Source organism: Fistularia commersonii, chromosome 30 (assembly GCF_037954325.1).
Source record: "Fistularia commersonii isolate RoL2024-O1a breed Wild chromosome 30, RoL_Fcom_v1.0, whole genome shotgun sequence".
Taxonomy (NCBI): domain Eukaryota; kingdom Metazoa; phylum Chordata; class Actinopteri; order Syngnathiformes; family Fistulariidae; genus Fistularia; species Fistularia commersonii.
In genome coordinates, this window is record NC_141313.1 from 836,373 (window position 1) to 861,835 (window position 25,463).

Here is a 25,463-nt window from a genome sequence, read left to right on the forward strand (position 1 = left end):
AACGCAAAAAAAAAACAAACATCCGACTTAAATAAACCACATCACCCGGAGGTCTGGGAGTGAATCGACGTGTGAATAAACTACAATTCCCAGAAGTCCGGCGAACTCCGCGCATGCGCAGACGGCGTGTTTCTTGACGTTGATCGCGTCCTAACCCAGTTGGCGCAGCGGCTCCACGGCCGGCGAGTCCCGGTTCTGGCGATGCGACGAGACCCGGGGGGGATCTAACCCGCGCCCCCTGCGTGTGTTCGGTGTTTCTGAGTCCGAGGGGGCGGCCGGTAGATCCGGAGGAAACCCGTTCCAGCCCCGACGGACCACCAGACGCCTAGCTAGCCGCACGCTAGCCGCTAGCAACCGAGCCGGCGGGTGAGAGTGCGATGCGCCGCCGTCCGGGCTCCCCGTCCCGGCGTGTCGACTGACCGAGCCGAGCCGAACCGAAACCGGCGGAGAGCCGAGGAACCTCCAAGATGTGGCAGAGTGTGGGTCTCACCCTGCTGGTCATCGTGTCCACGCTGCTGTGCGCCCTGAGCTTCATGCTGTTCGGTGAGTCCTCCGGTCCGAGAAGGGCTGCCCGGTGGTCGGCCTCGGATTCACCTCCGACCCGCGGTTGGGTTTCAAACCCTCTGCAGAAAAGTCACTCGGGTTATATTTCAGTTAGGCTGCCATTTATAGCGTGTGTGTGTGTGTGTTGTCCTTCACCTACTTCGCAAAACCCTGAAAAGGTACCGACTAACTCCTGGACCCTCCTACCAAGAACCCAGCAGGGGAACCGACTACTTCCTGGGCCAGCCTTTGTTTGGGATCTCCAGCTTTTCTTGTGTTATCAATGTTTCCAGCTCTCACTGATTCCTGCTACCAAGCCAGCAGGATACAGTGAGGTTCTCAATTAAATGCTGAATGAAGAAAGCGGCGATCCCCGCTCAGTGTGGGCGGCCTTCTGCCTCGACCGGTCGGCCCAAAACGGAAGGAGAGGGAAGAAGAGTGCGATATTCGAAGGCGCGAAGCACCAGAGATCTAACACTACGGCTTCCGTAGCTCTGACAGCTACGCGCTAACGGCTGACATGATGTTCAACAGGAGCCGCGACGTCCCGAAGCGACAGCGCTGTCGTTCGGGTTTTCGCGGCAGGATGTGGAGCCGTAGTTAGTAAAGCCTTTCTCTGCCCCTCTCCAGGGTGGTACGTTGTCTGGCAGCTCTTCCTGTCCAAGTTCAAGTTCCTGCGCGAGCTGGTAGGCGACGCCTCCACGCCGCAGGCCGAGACCACGCCGTCCGAGGTCAAGGACGACAGAGCCGCCAGCGTCCCGGCGAGGAACCGGCCTCGGACGGCGCGCCAAAGGGTCTCCTTCCCGGACAGCGCCTCCTAGATGACCCCCACCCACCCCTGTGTGCGCCGAGATGTTCCTCACACACACACTGACACCCCCCCCTCCTGGTCCTGGAGCTTCTCACCACAAACTGACTTTTCCAACTGACGTCTATTTACTTTAAACACTGACAAAGTGCAATGGAAGGAATATTAATGTTGTCATTTCCTACTTTATGACATTTAATGTCCATTATAACCCATGAGGGAGGAGGAGGACGGAGATGAAGGGAAGACGAAAAATCACCGAACTCCACTCCAGTTGTTATTTTTCTTTCTCGTCCCTCCCCCTCCGGTCCTTCCTTGAGTCAGGGGAAGTGGGCGGAGCTTCGACGGCGCCGTCGCCATCGCTAGCCGGCGTCCTGGAGCAGCAGGGGAAGCGTGTGTGCACGCCGCTGCTCGTGCCTCTGATTAGACCAGTGCCTGTGTAGATGGTCGGTCACGTGACCTCTTCTCTGTAGCGTGCGCTCCTTTGGTTTTCTACCAGGAGCTGAACCCAATCTGCCTGTCAGTCAACATTTAGGTACCACTTTCCCCTTTCAGGCCCGCCGTCCCAGACCTTCTGCTGCTTCCAATAAACACAGACTTCCACACGGATCCACGGCAGGTGTCTGTTTGTGTGTGAGATCTGATCTTTGCGTCCACCTGGAGTGGATCTCCTCCCTCACATGAGGAGATCCTGCAGGATCAAGATGTCTGCAGGGTGTGTGTTCACAAATGTCCACCAGGGAGCAGCAACACACAGCGCGGTTAGAATGTCAACAAGCTCACTCAAAAGACCAATTCGCATAAATGCACATTACTGCTTATTTCATTCAGGAATCTTGGTTAAGAATCACAAAGAGTTCTTTATTTAAAAATCATAATTTATAACATTTAAATCCAAGGGCGCTGCCATTGTTTCACTTGGGCAATACATGCTTGGTTGATGGCCTGTACAGGTTGCTCGTGTTGATTATGGCTTTCTGCTAGCATTAACTTTGGTCTAAATGCTAATAATGCAACATTTTGTTGCTTTTGGGTGCCATTTCCAGTCCAAGAGAAGCAAAGGGACTGATGCTAAGCTACATAGCTTTCCAAGGGACAACTTCCTTGAGATTTCGTCCGTTTTCTCGCTGCTTCTCTCCGGATGTTTTGACATATTTAGCCAAGCTAAGCTAAGCTAAGCTGCTGAAAGAGCTCACGGCTGCTGGTAGTTTTAAACGGACGCTAAAGCCAAACGCCGCGTCTACAGTCGTCTTTGACCAGCAGACAAAAGGTCCTCAGGAAACGAGCGACCCCCGCTGGAAGAAACGCCACGGGCTGGAGACGCCGGATGTTCTCCTGAGAAGACGTCAGAAGGAACATCTGAGGAGGAAAGAGCAGCACCATCAGGGAGGAAGCCGACGGCGGACGAGTCACCCGGTCCGTCAGCGCGGTGAACATCGGATGACAAAAAGTGGAGCTCCTTCAACAGACACCATTAGCTTAGCAACGGCGACTTCTGTCAGCTCTTGCCTCTTCACGTCTTTCTTCATCTTCAATCAGAAGCTCATCTGGACTTCTGCCTCCAGCGTTCTCCTCCTCGCTCCTCCTCTCTCGGGTTGCAGAGATGACGTTTTTGCCCCGCGGGGTAAAAGCAACGGGTTCGAGCCAAAGGTCAACTTCGTAACATCACTACCCAGACAGCGTTGGCACGTACACAGCAATGTTTTTTTTTGTTGTTTTTTTTTACAATTTTATACAAACTAAGATATGTTGAAAGATTTTATTGTTTTTATGTAGCTGCTTATAATATACAGGACTGTCTCAGAAAATTAGAATATTGTGATAAAGTTCTTTATCTTCTGTAATGCAGTTACAAAAACAAAAATGTCATACATTCTGGAATCATTACAAATCAACTGAAATATTGCAAGCCTTTTATTATTTTAAGATAGCTGATTATGGCTTACATCTTAAGAAAACTCAAAAATTCTATCTCAAAATATTAGAATATCATGAAAAAGTAATTTTTGTTTTTCTAATTGCATTACAGAAGATAAAGAACTTTATCACAATATTCTAATTTTCTGAGACAGCCCTGTATACACATATAGAGACATACCACTATTCTAACGTGTAACTATTCACCCTCTCATTCAAACCATGAAAGGTTATTAGTCAACACTTTGTATGAAGGAGTGAATGAACGCTTTCATTGTTGCAGATGATGAATGTATAAAAAATAGCAACATGTTTTCTCTGAAGGACCGACGTTCAGACGTGTGGCTGCTGCAGCTGCAGTTCGCCTTGTGACCACAAGGGGGCGCTGTTGCGCCGCTGCACAGGTCTGGCTCTCCCCGCTGCTCCTGACCACCTTTGAAAACACGCTTATCGATTACCGACCGGATATTTTTAAGTCTTCTATTTATCTTCGACCTTCAGCAGAGTTCCCTCCACTTCCTGCTGCAGCTCGCCAGCCTGTCTTCTTCTTATCTTCCCCGCCTCTGAGAATCTCAAAGCTGAAAACACGCAGGATGTGTGAAACAACAACTGCTCACACTCCATCTGAGGTGTCTGCATGTATGTATGCATGTGTATGTGTGTGTGTGTGTGTGTGTGTGTGTGTGTGTGTGATTAGTAACAGTTTATTGGCCTGCTGGAGGAGGAGATGCTGGAGGAGGAGCTGCTAGAGGAGTTGCTCCGCACACGCTGTAATTTCAGAGCCTGCAAATACTTTTCAGGAAATGATTGTGGTGAACCACGGAAATGACATAGCCTCTGCTTCTGCTTCTCCAGAGCACGCACACACACACACACACACACACACACACACACACACACACACACACACGTAGACAGCCCTGCTGCTGTAGGACATCTACCTCGTCACCTCTCGTCTCACCTGGAGTGTGTGAGATGGTTGGTGTGTGTGTTTGTGTTGCCCCTTGCAGAGCTGTGAAACTGTTGCGAGCTGCAGAAGGCCATCAGAGATGTTTGGCTCGCTGCCTCTGGCAAAACACACACACACACACACACTCACACACACACACTCACACACACACACACGCCTGGCCTGTGGGTTCGGTCTGAGCTGCCAAGACCAAAATAACTCATTGATTCCTCCGTTGCGCCTCCTGCCTTGGAGACACCGGCCAGGAGCTGTTTTTCTCCTCTGGCCTCCTGAAATCCCATCGTCTCCAGGATCACGTCCAAACACAGAAGGAAGGCAGGGAGAAGATAAACGGCAGCCATGTTGGACTCCGAAGCTCAGGCGGGACCTTTGTTTATTTACTTCAGCAGACACGGCTAGCTCCTGCTAACAGGCTACTTTCAGATCTCCTGACCCTTTCCGTGCAGAGCAGCCGGTCTGGACCAAACCCTGAGATGATCTTCAGAACACCTTCGTTCCACCCAGAGCGAGCGCTCGGAGACGGCGGCGAGGAAACCCTGCACGAACCCCGGACGGATCCCGGCTCGGCGTGGGCGACCTTCTGCCGGGTAAGAACCGCTACGTGCTAGCTACATGCTAACAGCTGATACAAAAATAGCTTTAATATTCACAAAGCGAAAAGCAACGGCGGACGTCTGGTGAGACGCTGCGGTGGATCAAGCCACGCCCCCTGGGAAGCTGACCAATCAGAGAAGATACGTCTGCCAGGAAGGAGAGCGGAGCATCACGGGACATCCGAGGCAGCATTCCCTGAGCATGCTGACCTCCAGGTTAGCTCAGATGATCCTCCACCCTTCCTGCATGTCTGGTAAGAACCTGATTCTCTCCTCTTGTTTCCACGTTCACGCCGATACCTTGACCTGGTTCTGGTATCGTGACTCAGCTTGCTGGTATATTGGATTCATTTCCCCGTTAAAATGCGATTAATCCGTTAACGTCGGTTTTGCTACGTGTTTTTAAATCAGGGCTTTATAAATGACAATAAACGTGTAAAAATATTTTTATTTGAGTATGTTTTCCTTGAAGACGAGGATGAAGATGTTGGTTTTTCATTTGAGTTTTTCATTTGTTGCTCTGTCGCTTCACTTAACGTACCGGCGACTCATTAAATGCTACAATGTGTTGCTAAATGCTAATTGCTAATTGCTACGCTCCAATTATGGACGAGCGAAGCAGCTCTGCTTTGAAACCATCAAACCGTCCCCGACCGGCTTTGGACGGCGGGGTTACGAGATGGTCCTGGTTCTGAGGATCAGCAGAACCTCCAGCAGCTTCAGGTCGACTCCTCGGGGTTCCGTCCAGATTAGCGCGCTAGCATGTCGACCAGAGAGATCTTCTTCAGGACCTGCAGGGGTTTACAGCGTCCAGGCTGGAGCCAGAGATCAGGCCAGAGTGTGTGTGTGTGTGGATGTAGACTTCAGATGTTTGGATTGATTCATCTGCAGGACAGGTGGTACCAGGATGGGAAGCTGAAGGTGAAGGTGAAGGTGAGGGAGGTCCTCTTCTCCTCTTCGGTCCACACACTGGAGCTCCAGTAACTTCTCACAGGCCTGGAGAAGATCCAGGCTGCCATGAACACGTTAGTGCCACACACACACACACACACACACACACACTGCAACCTTCATCCTCCTGGAAGCTTCTCCAAACTGAAGTGTCTGCTCTTCACATTCCTTCCCTGTGGTCTCCATGGAGATGGAGCCCTCCTCCTCCTCCTCCTTCCAGCGCCGGCCCGTGAAAAGACTTTTAATCGGATTCTTTCTCTGACGGGGAGCTGAAGAGTGTGTGTGTGTGTGTGTGTGTGTGTGTGTGTGTGTGTGTGTGTGTGTGTGTGTTGGGGGTCCTTCCACTCCCTGCAGGGAGAAGCTGTAACTCCCTCATGGGAATGAATGAACAAAGATGGCCGCCGGGAGGCCAGAGCGGTGGGAGTCCAGGCTCCGCCCCCTTTTGCCGGGAGGCCCCGCCCCCAAAGTTCCTCACGGTCCAGAGAACCTGCAGCGTGTCCACATTCTTCTGTCAGGAGGAATGTTCCAGAGCAGGGCTGAGGAACATGCTGGCGACCGGAGCCTCCGTCCGGTTCAGAAGCTCCATCATCTGAAGGTAGAACGTTCACTGGAGATGCTTGGATGGAGCGAAGGTCCCAGCGAACATCGAGATTCATGCTCGGGCCTGGATTCTTGTCGTCCAGGGTCACGATGGTCCTTCTTCTTCTTCAGGGGTGGCCGTGGTGCACCTCCATCTAACCCTCTCCTGACACCACCCTGTTCCTATCTTCTTCCAAGCTCAGCATCCTTCCACCCAGATCTTCTCCGTCCACGTCCAAACCATCTCGGTGTGATTTCATCTCCAGAACATCTACCACGCGCCGTCCCTCTGATGGACTCCTCTGTATCTTCATCTCCGCTGCCTTCTATTTCCCCTCAATGGCTGCCCTTCCTCCACCTCCACCTCCACCGCCCGTCTGGAGGACATCAGGCGTTCCCCGCGGACCAGAACGGAGAACGGAGGAATCGGGACGCGGTCACGTGGTTGAAGAACGCTTTACTACCCGCCATCTTCACCCCCCGCGTGATTTACAAGGTTTGCCGTCACAGATCCAGCAGCAGAACACCAACGAGACTACGGGCGAGAACGGACAGGGACCTCTTAAGGTGCTTCAGAAGGTACGACCGGAATGTTATGGGTCACATGAAGGAACATACCATATATATATATATATATACATATACATATATATATAACTATATATATTTATATTTATACTCAGACCGTGATATAAAACAATCTAGACCAAAATAAGAGCCAATATTTACAGAACCACTATGTACAACGTCCAGGTGGAGACCAGGTCCACGAGTCCCGGGCTGAGAAGATCACAAGTGGGCCAGGTGGAGGAGCTGCTCCTTGAAGTGCCTGGCGTGGTGCGACAGCTCCGTCACCCGGTCCACCATCTCCTGGATGGCGGCGGTGTTGGGGTAGTTGAGGGCGGCCATCTTGGTGGCGGCCACCACCGTCTTCAGTAGGTCGCACAGAACGTTGCTGGAGTTCATCACCCGGTTGGCCACCTCCAGGGCCGAGGCCTGCCGGGACAACGTGTCTCCGATGAAGACCAGCTTGTGGGCGCTGAGGATGACGAACTTGCCGTGCGCCACGAAGATCCTGGGCGGCTGCCCGGCGCCGACGCAGCCGAAGAAGGCGTCCACGGCGCTGAGGAGCGTCACGAAGTGCTGCTCGCACTGCTCCGAGTAGAAGGCCAGAAGCTGCCGGTCCCGGGCGCAGACCTGGGCGGAGGAGGACTCCGACGGGGCGGTGGAGGTCCGACCCGAGCGCTGGTGGGACGCCCACTGCGTGATGTCGTTCTCCACGGGCTTGATCACCTCCTGCTCCAGCTTTTTGAACTGGTCGATCTGCGAACGGCAGGAGAGGACGGATTCCGTCAAATGTAGCCTATCCAGAAGGTCCCGTCCAGACGTTGCTTTCACCGATGGCTACCGAGTGGACGTCGGGGTTGGACTAACAGTCCGAGGAGGCGCCGAGCTGCTCCGCAAACATCTCGTCCCAACTCTGAAGGACCCGTAGAGGACGCCCCGGAGAAGATGCTCACCTGTTCCTGCCCCAGCTGGACCGGACTGTGCTTGATGATGTTCTCCTTCTCCAGCAGCTCCTTCTGCTGGCGCTCAAAGTCCTCTTTGCCCTGTGCGAGGGAAAGAAAACATCTGAGACTTCTGCTTGCGGCTCAGGACGTCCTGAAAGTTCTCGTCGGGCGATGTTTACCTGCAGGTGCACGTAGTCGTAGTCCTCCATCCAGCTCTTCACGCACTTCTCGCTGTGGTTCATGTTGTCCTTGTCCGGGCCGCCGGGCACCGGGAAGGGTTTGGTCCTCCCGCCGTAGTTGTCGTTGTCGGAGGAAGGGGAGGCGAGCCGGTGGACGGCGTTCTCCTCCGGGGCGCTCCTCACGGAGAAGGTCCCGTCCACTTGCGTCCTTCTGAAGAGCAGCTCGGCGGCGGCGCCGACGGCGGAGGCCAGCTGCTTGGCGTCGTCCGGAACCGTCCGGGACACCATGACAAAGCGATCCAGATCGTCGCTCTTGCCGTGCTGCTTGGAGGAAGCCAGCAGGTTCAGGGCCCAGTTGCAGTTCTCCAACGCCTGGAAGATCTGCAGGAGGATCTGCTGCGAGTCCTCCAGGCGCCCCAGCTGCCGCCGCAGCTTGCAGTGCAAACTCGGGTCGGACAGCGCCGTGGCGTTAGCCGCCGCCCCTCGTCCGAACGCCACCAAGTCCCCCAAGGCGCCGTGGACCCGGTCCAGCACGCCGCGCACGTCGTCAGCGTGGCGCTCCATGAAGGGGAAAGTCCTCCAATGCGGAGACGCCGCCATGGCGTGCAGAGCGTCGACCGACGCCTCCACGCCGTGCTGCAGGCGGCCCAGCCTCTGCACGGCGGCGTCCACGTCCAGCGCCAGCCGTCCCTCGGAGCAGGAACCCGCCGAGGACGAGGAGGTGGACATGCTGCTGCGCGTGCTGCCCGTGCTGGAGAAGGACAACCGGTTGACGCCGTCCGTCACGTCCGCCGTCGCCCGGGCGTCCTGCGCCGGCGCGTCGTAGGCGCCCCTGTCGCCGGGCGAGGTCCGGTGCTGGAGGCCTCGCGGGACGTCGTAAACGTCCTTCTGGGACGGCGGGACGTCGTAGATGCCTTCGCCGCTGTTGTTGTTCTGGTGGTGCGTGGTCTCCAAGTTGTAGTGGGACTGGGGACTCTTGGACGGCACGTCGTAGATGCCCTCCTGCTTGTGCTTGAGCGGCTGAGGGAAGTCGTAGTTCCCCTCTTGGAGGGCGGCGTTGGTCCTGCAGGGCGGCACCGAGTAGACCTGCGGGCGAGGACAACCTGGTCAGATCCAGCAGGTGAAGATCCAGCCCAGGAGATACGCCCTCGCTGAAGGCGGCTCGAGGGAGGAGCGCCGCTTCTGCTCCGGCTCGTAATCGGGAGCGACGCAAATGACCGGCCTCGGCGTAGTTCAGGTTCCTCCAAACAAACTTCTGGCGCTCCTCCTGGAAGTCTGGAGGAACCGTAGAGGACCTGAGAGGTTCTGGGTTAGAGGCTCCTGGCAGGCAGAGCCTTCATCCGGCGAGGCCACAAGAATGTTATAAAAACGACTCTTGACATTTTATTCATTTATCGCGGCCAATTAAGAGAAACCCGAGGACCCGAATCAATAAATACAAAACGAGGTTTGTACTGGTGGACGGAGCTTCTACTCACCCCTTGCGAGGACGGGGGAACGTCGTAGATGCTCTGGGCTTGGAGGTCCACTTGGGGCAGGGGGACGTCGTAGACCCCCTGGCTCCGAGCGGCGCCCGGTTGCCCCGGATACGGAGATCCCAGCGTCTGGCCGGGCGGGATGTCGTACACCTGGAGGGGACAGCAAAGGTTAGAAGGAGAAGGAGGTCCAAGGTCTCCAGTCATCTCTGATGTTCCTCTGGGAGGAACCCTGTGGCGTGGGGAGAACATGGAGACCCCACACAGGACAACCCCCTTGTGGGGATCCAAGCGAGGACCTTCTCGCTGTGAGGAGGAGGTACCAACCCCAGCTCCACCAGGAGTTTATCTTTTCATGTGTTGTGAAGGTAAGATGTTTCGTGAGGAGACACTGACCCCCTGAGACCTGCTGGGAGGGACATCGTAGACGTCCTGCTGGAGGTGCTGGCCGGGGCTGAAGCTGTAGGACTGTCCTGCTCTGGCCGGGGTCACCACCTGTCCATCACAGTGGAGGAGACACACAATCAAACATCTGGAGAGGGTGGACAGCAGAACCGTTGGAGAGCGTTGGACAGAACTTTCCCTTTCAAGGGTCTCCAGACACCTGCTTCAAGATGTTGGCCAAGTAACCAGAAGGAGGTTCTCCACATGAAGACCACCTGAGTGAATCTTACAGCTTCTGGCTACATTAGGCCATCAGAGGAATTCTGGGAATGTCCTTCTCCTAGCTCGTGGAGAGCAGATCTTCTGCCTTCTCCAAGGGGGGGTCCCACCTTATCTCGCTGTCTCTGGTTCCTCAGAGCAGAACCACAATGTTCTGCGGGGAGGAGAACCAGCAGCTCTAAGGAGCTCCATCCTGGAGAACTTCAAACCGCCTGAGTTTCTGGAGCCTTTTCTGGGTTCCATCCTTGTTCTGAGGGTCCAGCTGATGTTCTACTGGACCTTTTACTCCAGGACTTCACCGGTGGGTCACGAGGACAACAACCCGCTGGTCCAAACACAAACACATTTGGATTCTACTCCTGAAGAGTCCTAGTCTGAAGCTCCTTCTCACCGTTTCAGTCTTCCATCTGTAGGTCCAGAGAGGACAGACGGTGGAGATGTTCGCCAGCAGACCCCAGGAGACCACAGCGGCGGAGGAGGAGCCAAACAACAAAGAGTCTGTGATGGATAACCATCTCCAGGCCTTCAGATAACCATCTGCAGAACTTCAGAGGGCTTACAGGAAATCATCATTTCACACCTTCTCATCTTCTCAGCTGCCTTCACCCCCGAGGAGCCACCATGTTCCTGCTCTACAATAACCTGCTGAGTCACGGCCTATTAACGCTCCCGACTAATTACTGCAGGTAATGAAGCCCGGAGCCTCTGAGACCTCCGGCGTCTCCAGAAGACGCTCCAGAGTCTGAAGCCCGGCAGATGAGAAGCCGCGGCGTGAAGATGGCCGACGTTCCCTCGGGAGAACGTTGGTACCTGACACGCCCGGTTGCCGTGGCGACCCGGGACCTCCACCCCCTCAGGGAGATGATCGCAGATGAACGAGTTGGAAGAACCAATGAACGGAAACCAAGCTGAGGTTCTGCAACCTTCTGCTCATCCAGCCATCTGTTCATTCAGCCAGAGGGTACTTTCTAGTACTCCATGCAGTACATACTTGTACACACTGCAGTACACACTGCAGTACACTTTCTAGTACTCCATGCAGTACATACTTGTACACACTGCAGTACACACTGCAGTACACACTGCAGTACACTTTCTAGTACACGATACAGTACATACTTGTACACACTGCAGTACACACTGCAGTACACTTTCTAGTACTCCATGCAGTACATACTTGTACACACCGCAGTACACACTGCAGTACACACTGCAGTACACACTACAGTACACTTTCTAGTACACGATACAGTACATACTTGTACTCACTGCAGTACACACTGCAGTACACTTTCTAGTACTCCATGCAGTACATACTTGTACACACGACAGTACACTTTATAGTACTCCATGCAGTACATACTTGTACACACCGCAGTACACACTGCAGTACACACTACAGTACACTTTCTAGTACACGATACAGTACATACTTGTACTCACTGCAGTACACACTGCAGTACACTTTCTAGTACTCCATGCAGTACATACTTGTACACACGACAGTACACTTTATAGTACTCCATGCAGTACATACTTGTACACACCGCAGTACACACTGCAGTACACACTGCAGTACACACTACAGTACACTTTCTAGTACACGATACAGTACATACTTGTACTCACTGCAGTACACACTGCAGTACACTTTCTAGTACTCCATGCAGTACATACTTGTACACACGACAGTACACTTTATAGTACTCCATGCAGTACATACTTGTACACACCGCCGTACACACCACAGTACACACCGCAGTACACACCACAGTACACACCGCAGTACACACTAGAGTACACTTTCTAGTACTCGATGCAGTACATATTTGTACACACCACAGTACACATTGCATTACACTTTGTAGTACACACTGCAGTACACACTGCAATACACTCTCTAGTACACACTACAGTGCACTATGTAGTACACTTTGTAGTACATGCTGCAGTACACTTTGTAGTACATGATGCAGTACATACTTGTACACACTGCAGTACACTATATAGTACACTTTGTAGTACCCGCTGCAGTACACTTTGTAGCACACTTTGTAGTACACGCTGCAGTACACGCTGCAGTACACTATGTAGTACACTTTGTAGTACACTTTGTAGTACTATCTGCAGTACACGCTGCAGTACACTTTGTAGTACACACTGCAGTACACTTTGTAGTACACGCTGCAGTACACTATATAGTACACGCTGCAGTGCACGCTGCAGTACACTTTGTAGTACTATCTGCAGTACATGCTGCAGTACACTTTGTAGTACACGCTGCAGTACACTATGTAGTACACTTTGTAGTACCCGCTGCAGTACACAATGTAGTACACTTTGTAGTACCCGCTGCAGTACACTATGTAGTACATGCGGCAGTACACTATGTAGTACACACTGCAGTACACTTTGTGGTACCCTCTGCAGTACACTTTGTAGTACACACTGCAGTACACTTTGTAGTACACACTGCAGTACACTTTGTAGTACACGCTGCAGTACACTTTGTGGTACCCTCTGCAGTACACTTTGTAGTACACACTGCAGTACACTTTGTAGTACACACTGCAGTACACTTTGTAGTACACACTGCAGTACACTTTGTAGTACACGCTGCAGTACACTATGTAGTACATGATGCAGTACATACTTGTACACACTGCAGTACACTATGTAGTACACTTTGTAGTACACGCTGCAGTACACTTTGTGGTACAATCTGCAGTACTGTGTCCCCACTGCTGTGTGTCCTCTGCCTCAGCAGAAGGTCTTGAAGGTCTGTTTCTTCAGGCTGCCGTTGGTCCTCAGCAGAAGGTCACCAAAGGAAGGAGCAAAGAGGAAGAGGATTCCCGACGAGGCTCGTGGATCTTGAGAAACGTTGGTGTGAAGCAACAGCTCTGAGCAAACCCTGGGTTTCATCACGTCACCTCCTTCCCCGGTCCGATGGGCGTCGGGGAGAAGATCCGGGAGCTTCACGTACCGCTCCGCCTCCGACGCCCATCAAGGGTCATCGGACCTCCTCCGGTCCGACGGTCCCGCTGATGCTTCGCAGCTTCTCGGCGGCGGCGGCGAGGAGACCAGGTCCCACCCGCCGGAGGCAGGAAGCGCCCAAACTTGGAGCCAGGAAGTGGAGCATGAATAGGTCGTCTGGTGGGAGTAGATAAGAAGGTCGGCGGAGATCTTTGAACGGCGTACCAGGGCCGCCTGTGAATGCGGTGACCTCAGCGGCTGAGTCAGAGGGGAAGCACCGAGGAAACGGCAGAAAGAAAACAGGACCTTCAGGGCAGAAGGAGGGAGGAGGCGCCTCCTCTGGCTCTGAAGAGCTGGAGATACCGAGCTCACTCACGACCTCCGTGAAGCACCGGAGACCCGGAGCGGAGAAGAACCAGGCCTCGCTCGGCTCTGAGGAGCTCAAGCGACGGCCACTAGCGAAGCGCAAAGTACCTTCCTGTCAGGTGGTGAGAAGATCATCTTGGCCTTCAGAGAACGTCCACCTGCTCAATTATTGATGAGCTCCACTTTGGAGCCACGCAGGCTTTTAATGCCATGAAGTCGGGTGGTTTCCTGGTACCAGATGGTAGCGAGAAGGTAGGCAGGAGCGTCTGGTAACCACTGGGTTCCAGGTGAAACCACGACCGCAGGAGAAGAATCAGTCCTCAATCAGCTCTCTGGGGCGCAGTGAATCGCAGAAGGTCCTCGGTGACGGCCTGGACAGATCTTTGGATTAGAAGATGAAGTGAAGTGAACCTCGGGAGCTATCAAGAGCTCATCCGGCGTATAATTGTCCCCCAGGGGGGATCTGGTCTGAGGTTGCTGGATCTCATTAGCTGGATGAATAAACAGGAGAAATCGAGGTGCTGACGGAGCAGCCTCAGGTGGAGATGTCTGAGGAGCTTCACCTGCGTGATCCATGGTGGGGGTCGGGCCGGAGGTGGACGTCTAGACCTGCTCAAGACCAGACGTCAACAATAGCAGGGGAGGTTTGGCACTTTCAGCTGAGTTCTACAAACCAAGATGGCGGCCCCCGATGAAGGCCAACGTGGTGACTTCAGCCGAGGTGATAGTCTACCCGGGTTGATCTTAGGAGGCTTCGAGGCGGTGGTTTTAGTGGAACACCCAACATCACGTCCAGAAATGACTCACCAGCTAAACATTCATCCAGTCACACTCGGCCACGAAACACCCAGATGGACATCTGGTACCCAGTGATCCCTGACCACCATCTAATTCAGGTCCTCTGCAGCAGGTCGCGCCCAAATCCAAAAGTCAGCTCCCACCGCTGTTTGCTTTCCCACAACTTCTTCCCACACTTGCTGCCTCTCTGGGGTTTGGCTCCGCCTCCGCGCACACAATAGCGCCCGTGCACGCCGCCGCTCCGGCCGTGGCAGCGCCGGCACGCCGTCACCGCCCGGCTCTGTGGCGAGCCCAACTGGGCACGCCCAGCTTCCCCGGGGCCCAAATGGCCACGGAGCCAGAACCCGTGTGAACGCGAGTCTTTTCGCCACCGCGAGCTCCGCCCACCCGCATTGGCCCCGCCCACTTGTGCTTCTACTGGTCACTCTGATGAGGAACCAAAGACCTCCATGGTTCCCCTTCACATTGAGATGATACCCATGACTGCAAAGGACCCAACAAAACCCGGAGGAGCCCTCCTCTGGTGCCCTTCCAGAGAGGATCTTCAGATCTGGTTCAAGGTGTCACAGTGATACCAAGAGGAGTCCCCTGCTTCTGGACCTGAGCTTTAAGTAATAAGTAAGGGAGAAGAAAGGCCACTGGCTCTGGTCGGTATGCTTTCTCTGCTCACCTTGCTTGGCGTGTTATCGGTGGCCAGCGTACTCCTGGGCGGGACCTGATAGATGTCCTGTCCTGCAGGAACCTGGTAGAGACTCTGCTGCAGTGGACTCTGGAGGTTGGAGGGCAGCTGGTAGAGCCCCTGGGCCCCCGAACCGGCATTCTGCCCGAAGGCCAGGGTCTGAGGTGCCTGCTGGGCGGCGGCGGCGGCTGACGACTGCGCCTCGAACTTGGGCCCAATCAACAGCTTCAGGCGGTTGCCCGGGGCGATGCCCTGGCGGCCGTGCAGGGAGCAGAGCCACCAGCCCTCCAGGCCGCCCGTGTTCTGCTCAATCACCGTCAGGATGTCCCCTTTCCGGAAGGCCAGCTCCTCGGGGGACTCCGGGACGTTGTCGTACAAGGCTTTGGCCATCAGGTTCTGCAAGAGGAACAAAAACATTCATGGATGAAGAAACGATATTAGCTAGTTAGCGCTACATTTTAGCTATTAGCTATACTGTTGAAGGGGTTCTGGAGTCTACCCAGATGTAAGTGGCCACCTGGTGGGGTTCATCCTGGACCCATTAGGAGACCACATTTAGAGGCGTACGACTGTTCACCCTGTCATTCCCACGGCGCACAATGTGGGGTCTCCAAAGAACCTCCTGCTTTGCGCTAGCCAATCACCGCCGCCTCGAAGAGCGCAAGCTTCGCTCAGGAGGAAACAACCGGCCCGTATGATTTCAGTGTCGAGACTCGGCAGGTTTGAAAGGTCACGATTCTTCTGCTCTGCTCCGTCTTGGCAGGAAACCAGCTGGTTAATGTGTGAGCGTAAACCAACCCCTTGCACCTCCAGACAAAGCTCCGCTCCTTCCACTCCTGCTGTTGACTTTCCAGGCGTGAGCGGCGTCTTATCTCGACGCGCAAACAGAGGGGTTCCTGCGAGAACCCGACGATGGCCTTCACTCCGAGGGTCCCCGTCTTCAGGCTAGCGTTAGCGGAGCAGATGTCTCCCGCTACAGGTAAGGTTACCTGAGGTGCGGCCAGGGTTGAGGAGCTCTGGAGATAGAACCTGGAGGCCTTTAGCTGCCAACTAGGGGACCTCCAAGAACCCTGCAGAACAGCAACCATGAGAAGGCGTTGGCGTCACTGTGAGAAACCAGGAAACCCTCTGCCCTGGTTGTCCTTCCTCTTCGGGCCTCAGCATGAGTCAGGCAGTTCCCATGAGAAACTGCTGTCACACCGTTATCTCCAGCCGAGCTATTGTCTAAGTGCACCATTAGCTGGCGACGCCCACCTGGTGGAGGTGGTGGGAACCAGTGAGGAACGAGTCCAGGTCCAGGTTTGCTTGAGATGTTTGACTGTCAGAGGAGAGCAGGCTTCCACCCCCGTCCAGGCTGGAGGGACTCCGAAACAAACTGCAGCAGCCAGAAGAAGTGAAAACCCTTCATCATGCAGAACGGGTCCTCTCACTGAGAAGATCAAAGATGCCGTGGGAAGAGTCGTTACCACACACACACACACACACACACACACACACATTGATTCTCGTGGCTCCCCTACGAAACCACCGACGGTTAGGTTAGCTAGCTAATGTTAGCCCTGGGCTCTGGGAGCTCTCAGATGAAACCACCTGATGTTTGTGTCCTCCTCCATCTCCTCGCTCGCAGGAAGTGACACCGACGATTATGGCAGCGTCACGTCTCCGCCGTAAACACGGGTTAGTCACCCGTTGCTATAAACACACGTGTTTGCCATTTGTCCGAGGGCGGGTGGACCTTCCTCTTCTCACAGATGGGTGTGAGCTTCCACGGAGGCGGTGAAGGTTCTTCACTTTGCAAACCAGGAGATCCTGGTGCTCCCGACAGTGTCGTCGGCCCCTCTGATTGGCTGCGAGCGCTCACGTGACCTCCAGCCGCCCCGAACCCCTCGCTGACGTCTGACTCCAACCCTCGCCGTCATCACGCCGTCTTTCCATCGCACTTTGGCGTGAAAACAAACCCCCCTCTTATCCAGCCAACTCTAAAAATACAACCAGACTTATGTAACTCCACCGCCCCACCTTTCCTCCGCCGGTGTGTGTGTGTGTGTGTGTGTGTGTGTGTGTGTGTGTGTGTGTGTGTGTGTGTGTGTGTGTGAAAGGTTACACGCACACACCAACCTCACAACAAGAGAACATCTCAGATCCGTGTCCTCAGAGCCCCCCATAAATAAACCCCCCCCTCCCGGAGCGAGGTGGTACGATCCATCTGTAGGCCTTGTGTGAATGTCAAGGCCGTACCATTCTGGTAGGGGGGGGGGGGGGAGACCAGCACACTCATTTGTCCTTAATTCAGCCGGTTAAAAATAGAAAATAATTATCGTAATGACGGAAATGAGGAGCTGATGACTTCTAGCCTGCCGTGGGTGAGAGCCAGTTCAGATAAATGGGCCGTGTGAAGGGTTGGCGCTGTGGGGGGGTTAATGATGGCGGCATCTGCAGAAGCGCCACACAGCAGCTCCGACTTTATGGCATTTTAATTATTCATTGTAAGTGGCGGTAACTCTTTCTGTTGACCTCCTGGAAAGCTGGAGAACCCATGCCAAGACATCACAGGAAGTGACATCACCCCCCCCCACCTAGGCTCCGCCCACCTGGCCTTATCACTCCGCCTCCGGCACGACCTTGCCCCGGTTACGAAGCGCGACCTATAATTACACATGAAAGACTTGAAAGCAGATCGGATTCTGTGAACCAGAGGGACAGCGTGTGTGTGTGTGTGTGTGTGTGTGTGTGTGTATGTGTGTGTGTGTGTGGGGTTGGGTAACAGTGGTTCTCATGTTCTGCAGGGCAGATTGAGCTCCTCCCACTGTGACCCCCTTGTTCACCTGCCCGCTCACGACCTCCACCGGAAAGGCAGGCGAACATGCGGGACCTCCTTGGATGTTCCGTCCAATCAGAGGCGGCGGGACGGATTAACGTCTCGGTCGCCCGCGGAAACACGCCGTGACCCCCCCCCCCCCCCCCGGATTTAGGGACGGGAACCGCCAGCGGGACGGAGGCCCCGTTCCCTTCGCCGCCCCTCCGATTTCACGGCTAGCAAAGATCTGACGGCAACAAAAAGCCCGACGCTGAGCCGCCATCTTGACCCGGCGGCGAGGGGGCGGAGCTTCTACCCTGGGGCGCAACGTTCTGATCATTCATTCATCAACGGGTCATGAAGAACAAGAAAAACGTGGACGTTCATTCGTTCATCCTCCATATCGCTTATCTTGCCATCTCTGCTGTGATTGGACAAGAGGCGGGTTCAACCTGAGCCAATCACAGGGCTGCTTATAGAAACATTCACCCTTTCATTTACACGTCTGGACGACCTTTGGTCTCCAAAGAACCTCCTTGGCGTTTTGGCCTGCTGGAGGAACCCCATGCAGACCTGGAGAGAACATGGAGGCTCCACACAGAACCTTCAAACCAACATCATTTTAGATGTTTTTCTCTTGAAGGTCTCCGATTTTCTCCTCAAACGTCCAGAAGACCAGCCTGGGGAGGGAAGCTGGACCTTCTCAGGCCAACACCAGGTTACCTCCTAAGACGCTCATTTGAATTATCCAACAGGAGCCGAGGGATTCGCCTTTACTCCAATCGGACGACATCGCGGCAGTTTACGAACCCCCCCGAGATCCACCTTTTGCTCCACCAGGTCTTCGGTGGAATCCAGGACCTGGCTCAGCTGTCTGGTGGAGCTCCTGGCCCCGCCCCCTGAGATGACCCCGCCAAATAGCTGGCATTCTTTGGGGGGGGGGGTTATTTCCGCCAGAAGGTCAAACATGGAAATGATTATCTTCAGTGTTGTTGACGTCGGGTGGTTTCTCTTTCTCTGTCGGTTCTTCTCGCTCTCTGGCTGGTCCCCCTCCCCCCTCTTCTTCATTCTCCTTGCTTGGAATGAGCACACAATGTAGTCTGTCTCCTTGCTGAAGGTTTTCAAATGTTAATGGGCGGCTCATGGTGCGAGAAGGGGGGGCGGGTGCTATTCATTCCCACTGGGGGTGGGGGGGCCGGGGTGGGGGCTTCTGCCCGAAAACTTGCGGAGGGTAAACAAGCGACCTCCCGGACGACTTCGGTCGGGTCTTCCGGGAGGTTTGGAACCGCCTTTCTGGAGAACCATGGCTTTCTGAGGAGGCTTCCCGTGCTCGTCCTATGGAACCCTCTCATTCTCAGGGGGACGACCCCCAACGCCCCCGCAAATATACCAGCTCTGTTTGCCCCCCGCCCTCCCCTTCCCTCCCCCGGGCTTCCTCTCCCTTTCATTTTCTGCCTCTTTTCAGAGAACCCTCCACCCAGAACAATGTCTGCCTCGTTCTCCTGCGGCTCCTCGCTCTTGGACCGGCTCCCGGAACCCGAACCCATAAAAATGAAACGCCGAGGAAAACACATTGGCGCATTCCGGGCCAGACCGAGGTTCGCCTCATCACAGGCTCGCCACTGCCGAGGGGCGGGGCCTGATCTGGTGACGTCATTGCCGCAGGAATGAGGGTGGACATGTCAGAGTAGACATGTCGGGGTGTACGCATCGGAGTGGACATGTCAGAGTGGACGTGGCGGAGTGTACAAGTCAGGGTGGACGTGTCGCAGTGGACGTGTCAAAGTGGACATGTCAGAGTGGACAGGTTGGAGTGGACATGGTGGAGTGTACATGTCAGGGTGGACATGTCCGAGTGGACAGGTTGGAGTGGACGTGGCGGAGTGTACAAGTCAGGGTGGACTTGGAGTGTGCATGTCACAAAATGGACATGTTGGGCTGAACATGTCGTAGTGGACATGTTGGGAGTGCACATTTCGGGTAGGACATGTCAGAGTGGACATATCGTAGTTTACTTGTCAGATTGGACATGTCAGGACATTTCGGGGTGGACATGTGGTATACATGTCGAGATGGACTTAGTGGACATGTTGGTGTGGACATGTGCCTCCCCGCCAATATCATCCATCTCCAGCTGGCTCTCGGCCCTCACTCTTCGCCCCTCCTCCTGGATTAGGTCCATTATGCGATCCATGGAAAACAAGCCTTCCCTTCACACCTGGGCACCTGTTGGAAAGCGTCTCTCGTGTCAGAAGGGTGGCATGGCGCTCCACCTCGGGTCATGTGACCGGGCTCCGCCCAGTAGGCGTACCGGGTCAAGCCCCAGCGGCTGTGACTTATTCATAGCAGAGGAAGAGTGACAGCAGGGTCTGGGGGGCGTCCAGGACCCTTTGATGGGTCCAGCTGGCCGGCAGGGAACCCGATAAACACGGCAGCCATGCTGACGTAGAACAAGTCTTTTGACCCCCCACCAGACGGGTTGCATAACACCGACATGGGTCCCTCTGCCCTCAGAGTCTCAGCAGGAGGCTGGAGGACTGGGGGCGGGGGCAGAAGCTCCAAGTCAGACAGCTGACGCACCGATAAGGAGGATGTCGCCATGGCAGCGGGTCAAAGGTGGCCCCCCATGGACTCTGCCTCGCGACGTGAGCCATGTGTTTACCTGGATGATGATTCATCAAGACTGCCCTGCGGCCACAGGTAGGCACTGTGGAGCCAGGGGGGGGGCCCTGGACTGAGTCAGATCCAGAATCTCAGTCAACTCTTAAAAAAAACCCTGTGAGCCTCTGGAGCTTCTGCATCCTCTAAACCCCCGGGGGGGGATTTCGGACTGGTGGTCACCAGGCAGAAGATGCTGTTGCTCACTTCTGAGGCCTTTGCAAACTAGAATCTCTGCGCAACAAGAAGCACAGCCTGATCAACAACATCCAAAGTGCCTCCAGAGGAGGGGGCTAACATCCGCTAACATTTTGTCCCATATCAGGCTCCACCTGGGTGACCCTCCAGCCAGGAGTCAGGGGCATACCCCCTGTTTGCCCTGACATGTATGCTCATGATCAGTGTGACTCCCTTTGATCTTATCACCTATAAACATTTATTGATCATCCGGTCATAAACATGACGGCTTTAATCAGATCCTCCAATAGGAAGTTTATTGATCTACCCTCACGTGAGCGCAGGTGGCATCACACCTGGCCAGGAGTTAAACATCTACTCCCAAATAAAAGCCCTTTTTGCCCCATAGAAGCTTCTTTGTGTATGTGTGTGTGAGAGCGTATATGTATGTTTGTATTTGTATGTGTGTGTGTGTGTGTGTGTGTGTGTGTGTGCGCGCACACTACGAACCGCGCACACTCAGCCCCCCCCCACCGGAGCTCCGCTCCACTTACTTTGTATTTCATCTCGCAGCTCCTCTTCCTCCTCCTCCTCTTCTTCTTCTTCTTCCTCCTCCTTTTCTTCTTCTTCTTCTTCTTCTTCTTCTTTCTCCTCTGTCAGTCCGAGTCCAAAAGAAAAAAGGAGAGAAATATCCGCTCACGTCAGCGACGTGCGTGTGTCGGCGCGTTCACGGAGCCATCCGGCGGGCGCTGGACGGAGGTTGACGCCGGCCTCGGAGTTCCGTTCCCGGACAGTGTCTGCGCTGCTCTGCGCTGCTCCGCCGAAGCGCCGGCCCAACCGCTTCGCTGCTGTTTTGCATGGACGACGCTGATTGGTTCAAATATGATCTACGTCATCGTAAGCCCCGCCTCTCCCATCGGGAGGGGGGTTGGAGTGACGTCATTCTTACGATGATGCTTGAAAAACAAAGCAGTTTGTTGTGTGCGCGCGCGTGTGCGTGTGCTCGCGGCGGGAGTGGGACTCTGCCTCGTACGCATGACGTCATGCAAAGTCACAATTAACTCTTTCATTAACGCCAGACCAGTTTATATAATATATACATATCTTATTTGTATTACATGCAATATAAAATTTTATATGTAATATAAGAAAGTTAATGTTTAAAATCGGACTACTACTACTACTACTACTACTATTACTGCTACTTCTACTACTAGTTGTAGCAATGTTTTATTAATGACTCCATTCATTTATTCATTTGCACATTAGCCACCTATCCTGACAGGTGGTGAGGGGCGGGGCCAACACCAGCTGTCACGTGTAGGGGGCGGGGCTTAAGCCAGACCATTTCTTGCTTCCTCGATGCCGATTGGCTCCTCCGCTTCTCATGTTGGCGCTACTTTCCGCATTCTGGTTTTTCGTCGTCACTCATTCTGAGGTATTTCTGAGTAACCAAGACTCTGTACTTGTATGCTCGGGAGCAGAGCAGGTCCTTCACCACCTCTGCTATTAAGTACTTGTTTGCACCTACTTGCTCTTTCAATGCAAATACAACCTTCTGGAGGAGGATTTCTGATTTTCCAAATCATTCAAAGCCACGGTCGTTTCAATACTCAATTACGCTGATTACATGTCGGGAAGTCCTTGGCTCAGCGTGAGGGCGAAAAAAACACAACGGTTTGTTTTTCTGAGAAGGGGAGGAAATGTGATTGCAAGACTTTCTTCTGAACGGAAGAACTGTTGGTGGAAAGGAAGTCGTGAAAGAAAACACTCGCTTATCTTCTGCCCACTACATTCGAATGACTCGCTTTGGAAAATATCATTATCTTAGAGAAAAGGGGTTGATTTAACAGTCTAGGACGGTTCATGTCGAAGTGTCGTTTCGTGTCATGGAGTCGTCTCATGTTGGAGAGTCAGTTCATGTTGACAAAACGGTTACTATTGAATAGTCGGTTGCTGCTGAAGAGCCGGTTCATGTTGCAGAGTTGGTTTGTGTTGAAAAAACGGTTACTGATGAAGAGTCGGTTCGTGTTGAAGAGTCAGTTTGTGTTGAAGAGTTGGTTCGTGTTGAAGAGTCAGTTCGTGTTGAAGAGTCAGTTCGTGTTGGAGAGTCGGTTTCGTGTTGAAGAGTCGGTTCGTGTTGAAGAGTCGGTTCATGTTGAAGAGACAGTTACTGTTGAAGAGTCGGTTCGTGTTGAAGAGTCGGTTCATTCTAAAACGATTGTTGACAACACCGGTCATGTTGAGGTGGCTGTTCATGTTGACTAGAATGTTCTTGCTGAGGAGACTCTTCAGTCTGTTCATGTAGAGGAGTCGATTCATATCGAAGAGTCAGTTCAGGTTGAAGAGACTCTTCATGCTTAATGAACCGTTCACATTGACGACACTGCACACACACACCTGCGGGCTGATCTACTCATCTGTTTGGGTTATTTGGTTGTGTTTTCCTGCAATGAATCAGAGAGTGAAAGCTTCTCAGATGTTCCTCCCCTTCACCCTTTTTCTTCCTTCGTCAGGGCTCCTCTCTATTTTCATCATCAGTAAATGTATCATTATAAGTAGGTTTATTATAAGTTTCATTATATAGTACTCTTGGTTCCGACCAGCTCCTCACTTAAGGGAATCAAGCATGTAGAAAACAGAGGAACCCATGCTGAGTTGCTTTTTGAGTAGAAACTAAGTTGAGTTGATTTCTGAGTAGAAACTAAGTTGAGTTGCTTTCTGAGTGGAAACTAAGTTGGGTTGCTTTCTGAGTGGAAACTAAGTTGAGTTGCTTTCTGAGTGGAACCCAAGCTGAGCCACTATTTGAGAATCTGGGGAAGTGGCAGGTTGATGTAAGGGCATCTCCTGGGCGTATCCTTCCACCCAAAGTTCTGAAGGCCCTACCTTGTGTCAAGAACTTTCCAGACAAAGGTCTCTCAGAGGGGCTCTCCAAACTACCTTCCCTGTACACGCCATGTGCACATGTCCACCTTCTTCCTGTTTCAGTCTGTGGGTGCTGAAAGTTGGCAACTCGAGTTGCCATATGGACACTGGTTTGCATGGCAACGCCTCTGTCTCCAGGAACATCACAGTGCATACCGGAGAAGACACCCCTCTCTCTGGCTTCACCTGGTGCCAGATGTCCATCTTGCATAAGCCCCACCCACCAGGAGGTCCATGGTCCTATGCCTCCCTGCTACTGCTGGAGGTGGATGGGTCTGATGGACAACAGCTCCTCTGTGCAGCATCTCCTCGCCGGTCGCTCTGACAGAGAGTCCAACCCTCACAAACCTTCCCGGGGTAGATTTATGCCCACCAACCCCACATCTGCCTCCGCCGCCTGGCCCAGGGGCCGGGGCGGGGATCCTCTTTTGTGCCCCGTGACCCCGAGTGGCCCGGTGGCCCGGCAGCAGCTCTGAGGAATGCATTGATCACCAACGCAACAGGGGAGGAGTGAGAAGGTCCTCCCTGCGGGGGGCGGGGCTTGGAGGGTCACAGATATTATATTGGAAGTATTTTAAAATCTGCTTAATAATAAAATACCTCAAGAAAGCAAGAAGGTTCCCTGCTGGATTCCCACATGGTGCCTTTAGGTGTGGAGCCTCCATGTTCTCCTTGTGTCTGAACAGGGTTCCTCAGTACTTCTTAGTACTTCTTAGAACTTCTTCATAGTTGCTGGTGTCATAGTTCTCATATGGCGTTGTGAGCTAATGCTAACATATTAGCCAAACAACATAACCAGCAGCCTTCAAAGTATTATGGTCTGGATTCAAGCCATGCCACTCAGATTGAACTGTTTAGTATGTTAGCTTAGCAAAACCCTCGCCGCATGTGTGGATCTGCTGGCAACTCGCAGGAGACGTTATCACATGTAGTGTCTTTTAGAAGCTAGCGGACCTTTGGATCTCTGTTCAGAACCTTCAGAGTGCTCACACACACACACACACACACACACACGCTGCTGTGTGAACTCCCGGCCAAACACACAAGTATGTGATTCATTACGCAACCAGAACCAGGGATCTTCTGTCAAACAGAACTGTTTATTTTTCCTCTGCTGCTGGATCCAGGCGGTTCTGGATCCTTCAGAATCCTTCCATGGACCACAGCGAGTTCAGGACCGGATGACTCCGCAGCCTCCCGGAGGTGAAATATGGTCCCAAGACCAGAACGAACTGCCCCAGAACCCTGGAGGTGGATCATCCACAGGTTCAGAGGAGGTTCTGATCACTTGGATGAATGGTGGTACCTCTCTATATGTGGCTCTGTGATTGGTTCAAGGTGAACCCCGTCTCTCGGCCAATCACAGCCGAGATAGGCCGCAGTGACCCCCAACCTCGAGTGCAGGAAAGGCAGTGTAGGTAACAAATGAGTGGATGAATGGAAGTGAGAAGCTCCTGTAGAAGCTCCTGTAGATACCCTCAGCTCTTCAGGCCGCCTGAAGGCTCAGAGGAGGGGACTAGCTGTTAGCGTAACTGCATGCTAAAGTAGGCTAATCAGTTCCCCGCAGCTCCCAGATGACGTGAACGTGATGCCGACCCACGCAAGGGGCGACCGGCTTCCCAGAAGAACCCGCCGGTTCTCCTGCTCCCGTTGCGGGTTCTCCGGAAACGTTCGTCCTCGCGTCCCGCCTGCGTCATTCGCCGGATTTAGCCGCGCTATCGGAGCGAACGGCCCGCGGCGGCGTCCGCCTCCACAACCCTCGCCTTCAAGAAGGCCCTCATTGATGTCTGATTTGCACAGTCGCCCCCCCCCCCCCCCCTCCGCCCCCCCGACCCTGAATGGCTCCTTGTGCGCGGCCGAGGGCTTTATTTGGCAGTGATATAAGTGATCGCTGGAAAACA

General features: G+C 53.6%; 2 protein-coding genes across 2 annotated transcripts; one reads left to right on the forward strand and one right to left on the reverse strand.

The window, feature by feature from the left end:
• The first annotated feature begins 119 nt into the window (after nt 1–119).
• On the forward strand, nt 120–1,960 carry smim13 (small integral membrane protein 13). The gene is made up of 2 exons (XM_086178076.1): nt 120–543; nt 1,174–1,960. Exons 1-2 carry the CDS (start codon nt 468–470, stop codon nt 1,362–1,364), a joined length of 267 nt encoding a protein of 88 aa, XP_086034202.1. The 5' UTR covers nt 120–467; the 3' UTR covers nt 1,365–1,960.
• Nucleotides 1,961–6,801: 4,841 nt separating this feature from the next.
• On the reverse strand, nt 6,802–21,464 carry nedd9 (neural precursor cell expressed, developmentally down-regulated 9). The gene is made up of 7 exons (XM_086177923.1): nt 21,192–21,464; nt 14,997–15,401; nt 9,923–10,021; nt 9,530–9,679; nt 8,052–9,137; nt 7,882–7,971; nt 6,802–7,684 (listed from the first exon to the last, which is right to left on the reverse strand). Exons 1-7 carry the CDS (start codon nt 21,201–21,203, stop codon nt 7,151–7,153), a joined length of 2,376 nt encoding a protein of 791 aa, XP_086034049.1. The 5' UTR covers nt 21,204–21,464; the 3' UTR covers nt 6,802–7,150.
• Between the last annotated feature and the right edge of the window lie 3,999 nt (nt 21,465–25,463).

Excerpts from the sequence above, each read along its gene's own strand:
- nedd9 (XM_086177923.1), bottom strand. Across the intron at positions 7,972-8,051 it reads ACGACTACGTGCACCTGCAG|GGCAAAGAGGACTTTGAGCG; the intron begins GTAAACATCGCC and ends TCCCTCGCACAG. Across the intron at positions 7,685-7,881 it reads TCCAGCTGGGGCAGGAACAG|ATCGACCAGTTCAAAAAGCT; the intron begins GTGAGCATCTTC and ends TGCCGTTCGCAG.
- smim13 (XM_086178076.1), top strand. The coding sequence starts at position 468 with ATGTGGCAGAGTGTGGGTCTCACCCTGCTGGTCATCGTGTCCACGCTG. Across the intron at positions 544-1,173 it reads CCTGAGCTTCATGCTGTTCG|GGTGGTACGTTGTCTGGCAG; the intron begins GTGAGTCCTCCG and ends GCCCCTCTCCAG.